Source organism: Paralichthys olivaceus, chromosome 6 (genome assembly GCF_024713975.1).
Source record: "Paralichthys olivaceus isolate ysfri-2021 chromosome 6, ASM2471397v2, whole genome shotgun sequence".
NCBI classification, from domain to species: Eukaryota; Metazoa; Chordata; class Actinopteri; order Pleuronectiformes; family Paralichthyidae; genus Paralichthys; species Paralichthys olivaceus.
Genome location: NC_091098.1, coordinates 20,427,387 through 20,440,292, shown reverse-complemented (window position 1 = coordinate 20,440,292; position 12,906 = coordinate 20,427,387). Strand labels below are relative to the sequence as shown.

The 12,906-nt window shown below is 43.2% G+C and overlaps 1 protein-coding gene across 1 annotated transcript; it reads left to right on the top strand.

Moving 5' to 3' along the window:
- The first annotated feature begins 3,625 nt into the window (after window positions 1-3,625).
- On the top strand, window positions 3,626-12,583 carry slc6a1a (solute carrier family 6 member 1a). Its single transcript, XM_020096390.2, has 15 exons — window positions 3,626-3,978; window positions 5,000-5,383; window positions 5,576-5,707; window positions 5,856-5,956; window positions 6,118-6,227; window positions 6,389-6,521; window positions 7,152-7,286; window positions 7,383-7,486; window positions 8,064-8,188; window positions 8,341-8,453; window positions 9,025-9,156; window positions 9,368-9,470; window positions 9,741-9,841; window positions 10,000-10,167; window positions 10,294-12,583. Exons 2-15 carry the CDS (start codon window positions 5,152-5,154, stop codon window positions 10,741-10,743), a joined length of 2,139 nt encoding a protein of 712 aa, XP_019951949.1. The 5' UTR covers window positions 3,626-3,978; window positions 5,000-5,151; the 3' UTR covers window positions 10,744-12,583.
- The last annotated feature ends 323 nt before the right edge of the window (window positions 12,584-12,906 follow it).

Sequence of the window (12,906 nt, the reverse complement as noted above, 5' to 3'; positions counted from 1 at the left end):
CAATTGGTGGCAGACGCTACATCAGAAAACCCAATTGAGGAAAAAGCCAGTCTTCTGCAGATGTGGGATTTAACTTCTTTGCATAGTGGATCTCCTGCAGTGAGGTAAAACCAGAAGAAAAAAATAATGGAGTAGAGAAACAGAGCATGCTCCAGAAATTTGGCTGATGATTCACTCGGTATCCCTGAAATATCATTGGCCAGCCCACATCACTGATGCCTACATCCCACAATACTTCACTACACATGTAAATAAAATCTGGCAAAGGATGTTTTGTTTTTTTAAGAACTGTCCTCTCAGCTTGTTTGTAAATTGTATGTGTGCATCTGTGTAGGAGAGAGAGCATGAAAGAAAAAGAGGCATACAAAGAGACAGAGAGAGAGAGAGAGAGAGAGAGATGTATGGAGGGAGAAAAGGAGAGAGGCGAGACAGAGCTGCTGAGGCTCTCACTTCACAGCAATTTAGGTCATGCTAAACAAATGCTATACTAAAGAAGCACAGACAAATAAGGGCATCCAGCCTTTAAGAGATGGTGTCAGTATCTTCAGCTGCACACAGTGCAGATCCCACTGTGGACAATAAAAACATGCTAAGGAGAAATGTCTCAGGTGTCCTTGCAGCATGTCCAGGTGTGGACTAAATATCATCAATCATCCCCGGGAAGGCAAGACCAAACCATATAAATATCTTATATAGAAATATTGAGTGAGAGATTATTAGGTTATGTATTACTTCCCCTGGTGAAATCCAAGTATCCCGTTGCCTCTTTCTCCGAGACACAGCAGCGTTATTGTGCTCTGCACACTCTCTGTGCTTCAAGAGAAATGTACAGCAGCAATCACGGTTCGAGGCTGATAAACACAAAGAGCAGACAACTGCAGAGCAGAGGCTGCACGTCGAGGCTCCTGACAGAACCACTCTCACTGAGCTCACCCAATATTTGAGCACCCTGCTGCAGACAGACTCGCTGTCAAAACAAGGGTTCTATAAATATTTAGTCCTGCTTTTATTTGAATTGTGATCTTTCAGCCACAATTTCCTCAAAAAAAGAGGATTTGGAGCAGTAATTTTCCTCTCGTCAATTTATCATAATTGCTTTCTTTGTGATTACCACCCAGGTGCATTCATCTTGTGCATACCTAATAGTTATTGTATGTAAACATGCTGACATGGTGTTAAGATGCACTATCAGTCAAATCACCGTCCTCTCTGTCAGCAGTCACCAGGCTGACCTGCATGTTTACAATGAAAATAAAAACCGGATGTGTGCACAATTCCAGCACGAAGGAGAAAAACAAGTCTGCGACAATATGAATAAAATATGTGAATTGCTTATGATTAGCATACTAATGACTAATCATCATGCTAATCAGTTCATTTCGTGTCCTCAAATCGCAGACTGCCGTTGAGAAATGTGCGTGCGTGGAAATGGTATGTGGAAACTGAGAGTGTTGCACGCAGATTAGTGAGCGGTTAAAGAACAATGATTTCAAGGTGCAGGTCATTAAAGAGGGAGGGAGAAAATGGAGGTCAGGTTCACGCTGTGTCCTTTCAACATCCTCAGGAGGAGATTCAACTCTGCTCCAGTCACAGAGACCAGAGGTGCTTTGTTTTCAGAAAATTCATGTGAAATTCTTGTTATATTCTCAGATACTTTTTGAATTGGGTTTTTACGAGATAATAGTGCTGATTCAAAAACACATGTATGTCTCTGATTTAATATTTTTGTTATTTTCATTGTGAGAATTTTAGTTTTTATCAACGGAGACAAGGGATGAGGTCAGCGTCTTTTTGTCACTGCTATTTCTAAATTCAGTTCCTCAAAGTAGTAACATCTATGAATGCAACAGCCACAAATGTGTCCATATTAGCTGAAAAACTGATGGGAACCCAACAGTGACTCTGTCAGGGTCAAGTGAGTCGCATCCTTCCCATCCCCGGTATTGAAATGATTTTGCAGCTAATGGGCCGGTAAAGAGGGGCCACCCAAGCCTCCATCACACAGTCACATACACTTCAAAAGCCATCGCTGGAGAGGACAAGTGTTCCCAGCCTAATGGAGCACGTACAGCACTCACAAGAAGCCAAACACAATCCTGCCACTGAAATTAAGAGAGCGAAGGCTGCTGGTGAGAAGAAGGGCAGCGAGCTGATTCAAAGCAAAGCTGCGGGGGTTACGAGGTCAGCTGGCTGGGCACACATGTCACCAGTCCATTGGACATGCCTGTGCGCACCATCAGCAGGTGTATAAATATGTGTCATGTTTCACACGCCGTGTCCGCAGGGACGGCAGCCCAGATGGGATTTTAAATGCTGCGTTTCATGTGGTATCATTTAGTAGGTTAGTTCACCCCTCATTGGTTTGCCATCTGGTGCCCTCTCAGCCTGTGATAGGAACATTCACACTGGAGTCTGAATGCTCCTGATCTCCCTGCCACAGAGTCTTTATTTCCAGCAGTTCACACCAAAGTCAGGGCCGGCACCACTCACATTACAGAAACACTGTCCTGCACATGTTGTGATTCCAGGCAGGATGACAGCAGCACACGTGGAGTTTGAACTACAAGCATGGAGAGAAACTACAAAGCCTCCTGATGCAGTGAAGTTAGTGAGAGGAGCTGAGACATCACAGGCAAAAACAGCTGAGCTGAGGAAAAACTTGAGCTAAATATTGAAGTGTAAATCAAACAAGTGGGCCTATTTATAGCTGCTGGGAATCACTTACCGTGCCCACTTGGAAATAGACGAACTGCTCCTTATGGAAGTGATATCTTCTCGTCTGTCACTTTCCGTATAGCTTCTTAAGATTTACAAAAAGTAAAAGAAGAGAATAAAAATCCACGTCTTTCTCAGTCCTTTCCTCTCTCTCTCTCTCTCTCTCTCGTTTTTCCTCATCTTTCTTAATTTCCTGTGAACAAGGTTTGTAGTCCACGAGTTTTTATTCTCCTCATATCATCCCCTGATTTGTGGAGGAGGCTTTGGACGGTTCCAGGCAGCAGAGTTAGACAACCAGCCCCAGTGTTCCCTCCCTTTATTGACGGGCTCCCTTTATCACAATTTGCCAGATTTGCAGACAGCCGCTGACTGCGCGCGCGATGGCCTCGTGCGCCTTCCAAATAACGCGCGTTTTTGGGTGCGATAATGCTGCCTTATATTTCCCCTCCATATGTTTTTTTTTTTTTTTTCTCATTTTGTACCTCGACAATACATTTTTCTAAGTGGTGGCAGGGGGAGGGAGGGAGGGAGGGAGGGGGTGTTCTTTTTTAGGGCTGGGGGTGGTGATGGGTGGATGGATGGGCAGCAGCAGCAGAATGAAGAAGAAAATCACAATTCCAAGCAGTTGAATTCTGAAAGTCATTGAATGGAACACAACGTGAACAGAGTTATTTTAAAATAAACAACTATCCACTACTTTTGTTTTCAGTCAGTTTATTTACAGAACTTGTGGGGGGAGGGGGGGTCATGGAGCAATAAAAAAAACCTGTGTATGTGATTATTTGGCTTTTATGTGTGACAGTTAAAACAATTTGAAATGTTAAAAAACAAACATGCGTCCAAGTGCGCGTGGAGTGCAGCCTATGGATCAGGGGAGGAAGAGGATGAGGAGGAGGAGGGGGACGACTTTGAGATGACATTGAGGCTGTGTAGATGGGAGTTGAGTCTCTGGTTGTTGATGTTAGACAGTCGCACAAGGCGAAGCGGCTGCTGCCCGTGTTGATTCAGCCTCCTCCTCCTCCTCCACCTCCTCCTCTTCCTCCTCCTCCTGGTCTTCAGCACTGCTCCCCGCTGGACAGCTCCCGCTTGGACACCTCTAACGCTGCATGGTCCCTTTAAGTCTTTTAATGGAAGTAAAATCTTTTTATGTTGCAAGACATACTGGGAGTTTACAACTTCGTCCACGGGAGGAATCTGCGGATACCTCGTTTCGAGATTTGTGGCAGGCAGCGCATCCTCGGCGGAGCGGATCACAGATTCATTGTGAGTAAACTGGCTGCTGAAATCTTTTCGTCTGTCTGTCTGTGCGTGTGTGTGTGTACGTTTGAACCTTCATACAAATGAGTCTGGTTAATGCACGATTCTTTTATCTATTTATGTTTTGTCTTTGCAGCGACAGCGAGTGTGTGTGTGTGATTAAACTGTGAATGAGACTGTCAATATGTTGCTGGGGGTCTGCATGATGAGCTCTGCACCTACACGCTATAGCCAATTAAACGCAGGATTGATTACTGTTCGCTGGTCTATTGGACGCTGCAAATGTGGACAGTCATTCTCGTGCGTTTGATAACGCGTTTGCTTCTCAGTTAATCGGACAGAATTGGGTGTCTATTCGTGCAGCCCGATGCGTAAAGCTTTTACGCATTGGACATCCCTTTGTCTCCACTGTGCGTTTTGTGTTCCAGTTTGTTTGAGACCAGTCTGTGTCCCCGCTGCTTTCATTCCTGAATGTGGATAAACTATAAGGAGAATCTGCAGGTGGTAACTGGTGGACTCCGTTAGGCTTAAATCTCAGAGGCTGTTTGCTATTGCCGCGGTGCCTCTCGCGCTTCAAGTGCACGTTTTGGATCCTGCGATTTGTCTTAAAGTTTTCATTTTTTCGATGATGTCAGTGATGTTAATTTCTCATTTTATATATTTATCTATTTTGATATATTTAATTGCAGACTTTGATTGGGATGGACATGTGTGCTTTGATTCGGTTTAATTTACGCGTAATCTGTCTCAGTTATGGGCGCAAGTCCAGCATGACTTTGCCATCGATGGTTTTTGGTCTGATGTGAATGAAAAAAAAATTGTCAGTGAGCCAAATGTTCATGAGACGTTTTTTTTTTAAATACGTTTTTAAATGCATATTTCAAAGTAATCTGAATAATAATCATATATTTGAACTGAATCAATATTGTTTTTATTGCACCTGCACGTGAATGTGGAGCAAAGAATGTGACCACATTTGCACAGTCTCCTGAGAAAACCGACCAATTGCTCTATTCACGATTTCCAGGTTAACGGCGACTGACGAGCCGTGTGCGCACAGGCTTCATCCGCAGACATTCGGTCCAGAGGTGAGGTCTGAAAACCGCGAAGCTGCTGTCTACGTGGACTGGTGCTGAAGCCTCCCGTCCGACTGCCAGGACCTCTGCCAAACCCAGAGACATGGCGACGAACGGCACCAAAACGGATGGACAAATCACGGAACTGAACGAGGTGGCCACTAACAATGACAAACCCAGGTCACTGGACGTGAAACCCGAAACGCAGAAAAAGGAGTTGCCAGATAGAGAGACATGGGCGGGAAAATTTGATTTCCTCCTGTCGTGTGTGGGTTATGCAATTGGACTGGGGAACGTGTGGAGATTTCCTTATCTGTGTGGAAAAAACGGTGGAGGTAATCGTTCTTTTTCACAGCTCAATTTCAAAAAACACAAAAAAAATTCAGCTCCATGATGCACGTAGAGATCACACACTGACACACACCTCCATCTACAGCAGTTGTTTACTCATGTTGTGCTGTCGGTGAATGCGTCGGTGTAGTTTCATCCATGTTGTTTTAACGCATGATGTACTTTTGTCCACCCAGGAGCCTTCTTGATTCCTTATTTTTTGACCCTCATATTTGCTGGGGTCCCCTTGTTTCTACTGGAAACCTCCCTCGGCCAGTACACCTCAATTGGAGGCCTTGGTGTGTGGAAGCTGGCTCCTATGTTTAAAGGTATATAAATGTTTATTCATCCCAAGGCCTATATTTCCATTTGGAAAAAAAATGTCCTTATGCTATTTGATGGACTCATGAAGGCCACATTAACACACACTCCCAATGCTAGTTTTACTACACTGCCTAATTCATTTCTGTATGATAGGTGTGGGCCTTGCAGCAGCTGTCCTGTCCTTCTGGCTTAACATTTACTACATTGTAATCATTTCTTGGGCCATTTACTACCTGTACAACTCCTTCACCACTGTAAGTATCATACAGGGTACTCACGAGATTCATAAAAAGAAACCAGCATAGGGTCAAGGCTGTTATGTGATTAGGAGCTGCAGCCTGTAAAACCTGTGAAGACATTTAAAATCCCTAAATGTGTCACCGTAAATAGAAGAAACTGTAATTTTGTTTTTCAGGATCTTCCATGGAGCTCATGTAACAATCCATGGAACACAGAGAAATGTTATACAAACTACTCCATTGCAGACACCGCCAATCTCACCAGTGCAGTGGTGGAGTTTTGGGAGTAAGATATTGACTGTTTTTCTCTTTCTTTAACAACGACAGAGCTTTAACGAATTCCTGCATGCGTCCCCGAGATACATAAAAGACACCCTCCTCTGCTGCATGCTTATCCCCCCCCCTCGTGTGTATAATAGACTTATTGTTGCTCGCTTTGACTTGTAGGCGCAACGTTCATCAAATGACCGATGGCTTGGAAAAACCAGGCCAGATTCGATTGCCACTGGCAATAACTCTGGCCATCGCCTGGGTCCTTGTGTACTTCTGTATATGGAAAGGGGTTGGCTGGACAGGGAAGGTAAGAGGCCTGCTTTGGATTGTTCAAGCCCTCGCTGATTCCCAATGAGGATCGCTCACGTGACAACTGTGCAATATGAATCAGTTTAATATCGCCTCATCAATCATTCAGATTGCAGTCAACATTGTCCAGATTGATTTAGAAAATAAGAAAAGAGACATCAAACGCCCGTGCGCCACTAATCCTGCTCTGCCTCATGGTGGCTCCACTAATTCCAATCCTCCTGACACGGTGTCTATACTGAGTGTGGATCCATGATAGGAGGAGCGACAAACCACCATACGCTACAATCTGGTTTTGTCCTCTCCCTCCGCTTGGAGCAGTTTCCCTCCCTTGCGGTGCCACATTTTCGAAAGTCTATCGCATCACGTGACCATGGCGAATAAAATTGGTCTTGGTCACAAAACATCCCCCACCCCCCCCTCTGCACATTTGGCTCACAAATTGCATACACAGTGCCATAAATGCACAGAGACAGAGGGAGCTGTAGTGATTTCTTTGCTAAATATTTGGTCTCTTCATCTGTTCTATTTCCTTGTTCTGTCTGGAAGAGAAAACAATGTGTGTGCATCACATTTATCATTAAGATGCTCTGGTGTTACCCTGCTGATAACGTCTCCTATTTTATAGGTCGTTTACTTCTCCGCCACGTATCCCTACTTCATGCTGTTCATTCTCTTCATCCGTGGCGTGACTCTACCTGGAGCTAGGGAGGGGATTCTGTTCTACATCACTCCTAACTTTGAAAAACTCAAAGAGTCTGGGGTAATGACATGTTATTATTTGAATCATACCTACATGCTGTATGCCTGCGAGTGGAGCGGGGCCTCACGCTGCCTAATGCCTGTTCTCTTTTGTCAGGTATGGCTAGATGCAGCTACCCAGATCTTTTTCTCCTATGGATTGGGATTGGGGTCCCTTATAGCTCTGGGCAGTTATAACCCTTTCAATAATAATGTTTACAGGTAAGACTGGTGATTATTAAGACAGAGAAGGCTGTTCAATCCAATGTATGAGTGTGAATCGTAGCACCGAGAGAGGATTTTTAAGCAATTATACAAAGACATTATTCAAGAGGAGTTTGTAAGAGCCCTGGAAGGATTTTATGAATATGAGGCATGAATGTAATAACAATATCAAGGGAAGGCTGTTTCTCTGGTGTGCACTCTAGGGAGTAAAAAAAACCGACTAAGATTGCAAAGCCTGAGAATTGTCTCCGGTAGCCCCGTGGTTCTAGGTCACATAAACAGTTACATAAAATGACATTCATTTTCTGCACCTGCATCCAATGGATCTATAGCCATTAAAGATATATGAGATTTTTATTATTTGATCTGAGCTCTTAAATGAAACCAGTTTATGTCGGTCATAAACAATAAAAATGTGTGATCAAAAGGGATAAATTGCACATCAGACAGATTCTGCTTCAGATCTCCGTGTCTCCTGTGTGGCCCGTTCTCAGGGAAAAGTCAATACAGAAACAAAAATACGAGTCAACTTAAATCTTTGACGACAGGCCTATTTTATATTTCCTCTCCCCAGAGACTCGATCATTGTGTGCTGCATCAACTCATGTACCAGCATGTTTGCTGGCTTTGTCATCTTCTCCATTGTTGGCTTCATGGCACACGTGACAAAGAGAGACATTGCCGAGGTAGCAGATTCAGGTAAACACAGACACATTTATGCCTCCTTCTGTAATTCTGCACAAAAAAACTGGTGCACTGACATTGATACTGAAACAGCCTTTGTCATCACCTCAGCTTGAGAAGCAGATCGCTCTGAGAATAAACATGATTTTTTTCTATTTACTATCCAGGTCCTGGTTTGGCTTTCCTGGCCTATCCGGAGGCTGTAACCCAGTTGCCTGTGTCTCCTCTCTGGGCCATTCTGTTCTTCTCCATGCTGCTCATGCTGGGGATAGACAGCCAGGTAAGGGGCTTGGAGATGATCTGCTCATGGGCTGACCTAAATATTTAAAATGCAGGTACATATCATGCAGCTCACCCCTGCTCCCTGCATGATAAGCATGCAATTTGCTCCTTGTGGACAGATATAGCTGAGCTTTGACATCAGCTGTCAGGTCTTTTTAATGCAACTTTATCACCTCTGTGTGCCCCGCAGGTTCCACTGCCTGTGTTTATTTATTTGGTGTGTGATATTTGGGTTCGAATAAGGCCACAGAGGAAAAAAAAATATTCCTGTCGCTGGCTATGACTAGGTGCACTTCAAAATAAAAAACTGTAATTATGATGCTATTTATAGGTTTATAATTAACACCCTAACAACGCTATTGCTGTTTGGTCAACACACTGCAATTCTGCAATTCTCAAAATCACTTCAACAAAGCTTCTCTGGTAAATACAGCATTTAGCAAGATATCCACACACCTTAATCTGCTAATAATTAAATATGTTGGACACACTAAGACATTTATGTTGAAAGGTTAGCGCACATTTCCACAGTTATGCCCAAATGCTTTCTCTGTGATTCTGCCCGTCAGTTCTGCACCGTTGAAGGCTTCATCACCGCTCTGGTCGATGAGTTTCCCAGAGCTCTTAGGGGTCGGCGAGAGATCTTCATCGCAGCTGTCTGTCTGGTGTCGTATGTGATCGGACTATCAAACATCACACAGGTAACGCAGGGCAGCTCTCTGGCTTCACCACTGACCGTAGACGGCACAAGATGAAAAATTTAAATAAACGAGAATTGAAAGATAAAATTCATGCAAGAGCCAGTTAAATATTGACCTTTTTGTCATTTACATTACTGGAGTATGTTGTGTTATATGTTGTATCTGCATGTTGCATTTTATTTATAACTCTTGTTCATTTTTCTGTAACCAGGGTGGAATCTATGTGTTCAAACTGTTTGACTACTACTCTGCCAGTGGAATGTGTCTGCTGTTCTTGGTCTTCTTTGAATGCATCTCCATATCCTGGTGCTATGGTGCGTCTCCGCAACAGAATTATTATTAGAAAATGTGATTTTTTTTTCTTTACTAATTGGTGAAATATCATACATGTGAAAAGTTGGGGGTAAACATGAGGGTTAGAAGGCGCCACACCCATCCAGACACATCTGTGAGGCTTCAGACGCCGCTCAGCCTCAAGGTCATGAGCGCTCGTGTTCCGCCTCATCGCCATGCATGGCAGACCAGCAGCAAATTGAAATAAATTGGATATGAATATTTTGATCATGGATTCATTTGTCTCGCAGGTGTGGACAAGTTCTACGACAACATCCAGGAGATGATTGGCTACAAGCCGTGTATATGGTGGAAGATGTGCTGGGTCGTGTTCACCCCTCTCATTGTCGGTGTGAGTACTCTGAACTAATACAACCGTACATGTAAAGTCAAGAAAAATGAAACAATAAATAAAGTCAATATTAGCCGCCTGCAGCCACGTCAGGCTGAGACAGCGCTGCCTGTAGTCAGTGGTGTCACGATGCATAAAGCCTCTCATGTCTCCCACAGGGGGTGTTCTTGTTCAGTGCCATACAAATGGTTCCTCTCACGATGGGAGACTACGTGTTCCCGGGCTGGGGTCAGGGAGTGGGCTGGCTCATGGCACTGTCCTCCATGATTCTCATACCAGGCTACATGATCTATATGTATCTGGGACTCAAGGGCACTTACAAAGAGGTAAGGGATGAGCTGTGTGTCGGGTTTGTAAAGTGAACAGCACAGGTTTTGCTCACTTGTGTTGTCAGATTTTTAATCTCTGAGCCTTTTCTGGTATAATTCATTCATGTTGTGCTTCTCCCCAAGCGACTTCGGATAATGCTTAAGCCTCCTGCAGTCGTCAGGCGATGTCAAGAGAATGGACCCGAGCAGCAGGTGGAAACCAACACCGCTAACCTATCCAGTCCGGCCGATCCAGCCACACTGGCCAGCCCTGCCAACCCGGCCCCCGCCAACGCAGCCAGCCCCACCAGTCCAGCTCCTGTCAGCGCAACCAGCCCGGTAACCCCCGCTAACCCGGCTCCACCGGCAGCCAATCCAGCCGTGGCCACCAGCCCCGTGAACCCGGCAGCTAGTCCGACCACCACCACCGCCACTACGGCCAGTCCAGTGAACCCAACCACCATAACCACCACCACCACAACTGTTAGTCCAACCAGCCCCCCACCCAACCCAGCCAGCCCAACGGAGCCCATTAACCCACCAAACCCAACGAGCCCGACCTCTAACCTGACCAATGCCGAGGCCAACGTGTAGACAACTAACAAACCCTCATGGAGCATGTAGACAAAAGAGAACATTACAAAGGACTTCCAAGATTTCAATTGATTCATCTACCTCCAGGGGCAATATGTAATCAAAACAGATTTTCAAAACCATGTTTAATTTTTCTGCATTTGTAAAACCAAGCCAATTATGTCTTATTATTGGTTTGCATTCTGAAAAACAATATCAAAGACTGTTAGTCACAAACACAACCATAAATTTGAGTTTAGAAAAAAAAATATTTAAAAATACTGTGTGATACTGTGAGAAAAGAAAAAAAACAGAGATATAGATTAGAAATTTGTTGAATATCTTCATGAATCAAGTAAATACCGTGTGAATATAGTAGATGAAGTAGTGAACAAAATTGACATCATTGGAGAATGCAAATGGGTGGCGTCAATTTTATTGTGGATGTTTACTAGACCTCACACAGTTGTCTCTTTTCCAAATGTTGCACTCTGTGAGGTAAACTACAGGCCACGAGGCGAGCGGGGAGCTCGGAGTTAGCACAATGCCAATAGGAAGTTCACGATTAGGAGCTCTGGAGAAATCCAGTATTCATCGAAAAAGATTTTGTGCGTGAGAGACTGTTATTTTTTTCCCTTCTTTTTTTCAGTAAAAAAAAAAAGAGAGAAAACTTTTATGTGATCAAAGCATTTTTAGAATTATTTTTAGGATGTTTTATACTATATGTGTTGTGATGGAGGACCAAAACCAATAGGCAGACAAAAGCAAAAACTATGCCATTTAGTGTTCGGTTGGCAAAGCACAGGGTACAAAGAAGTACAAAAAAAATAAAAGAACAGGGTTAGAAAAGTGATTTACAAACATCGACTATCCCTTAATGCTGACAGTCAATCCTGTTTACGTTCTGCATGCATTCCTCAGGAACATCAGAGAAAAAAAATCTGAAATGTCTCCTGACAAACAAAAAAAAGAAGAAGAAGAAGAAGAAGAACAGAGACGGCCTTAAGCCAATTCACCAATTCCAACGAAGCCACAGTCTGTTTACATGACTGGGCACGGCTACAAAATACCCCTTTTTACGCGAGCACATAAACCTGGACCAACTCTGTGTCGAAGTACAGTCGTCATCTTTCTTTTGTTTATGTGTAATGATCAGTTAGAGTTTGATCAATATGTATTCAGCAATACATATGTAGGTGTATAAGTGCAGGCCAGTGAGCAGGTGGTCTGTTTCTGTTTTGGTTTATGTTGTCTTTGCTTTACTAGTGAAAAGCACAAAGCTTTAAATTCCCCCAGACGTTTTGCCATGGTGTGTTAGGACAATGTTAGTTTGCTTCTCTGGCAGCTACTGTGAAAGGCATCTGGTCGAGCAGAACACGTTTACTTTAGAAAAGCAAAACAACTGAGCGAAAAAAATGTGAAATGGCTACAGTTCATGTCCTGTGAATTTGTATAAAGTTACTCTACCACAGTTTTCTCTGGAACTTTGTTGTAAAACTGTACTGTGTAAAACATGTAACTGTGAATGTCTGTAATACATTGGAAGTTATTGTCTAAATGTTGAAAAAATGGAGTTGCTGTTTTCTGCAATAATATTTTGATCACAGAAGCTAAAGCACATATCTTACAGAAATATACGAGATGATGATGACAATGAAGATATTGACGACTATATTAAAAATAGAAACTATGTCTAGTAAAACAATATTGTTTTGTATATTTTTAACTGTCTCACTGCCTAATGTAAAACATATAAACATGATATGTATCTAAATGGTGTCACATGATAAAGCACGATTGTTATGTTATACAAAGAGAAAAAGACTGAAAAAATAAAGAGTTATAGAAAATATAAATACAATACACGCCTGGCATATGTCCCTTATAGAATGTGTGTTTAAAGTAACAGCCCTGTGCTTTTCGCCACGTAGAAATTAGGTCAACCCCAACGATCCTATCGAAAGATGAATGCTGCTCTGGATCCCTCAGCAGTAATTGGTTATTATCTCCTCTCTTTCAAATAAAGCCTGCTGTTGTCCATGAAATATCAGATATTAAAAAATGTGAGAACAATGGAACTACAAGCAGGGATGAGGTGGAGAGGGAAAGACTCCTCAGCATTGTATAGCTGGATTCACTTGTATTTGTTTATTTCCAATGAGTCCAGGTGGGACGTGTAAAATT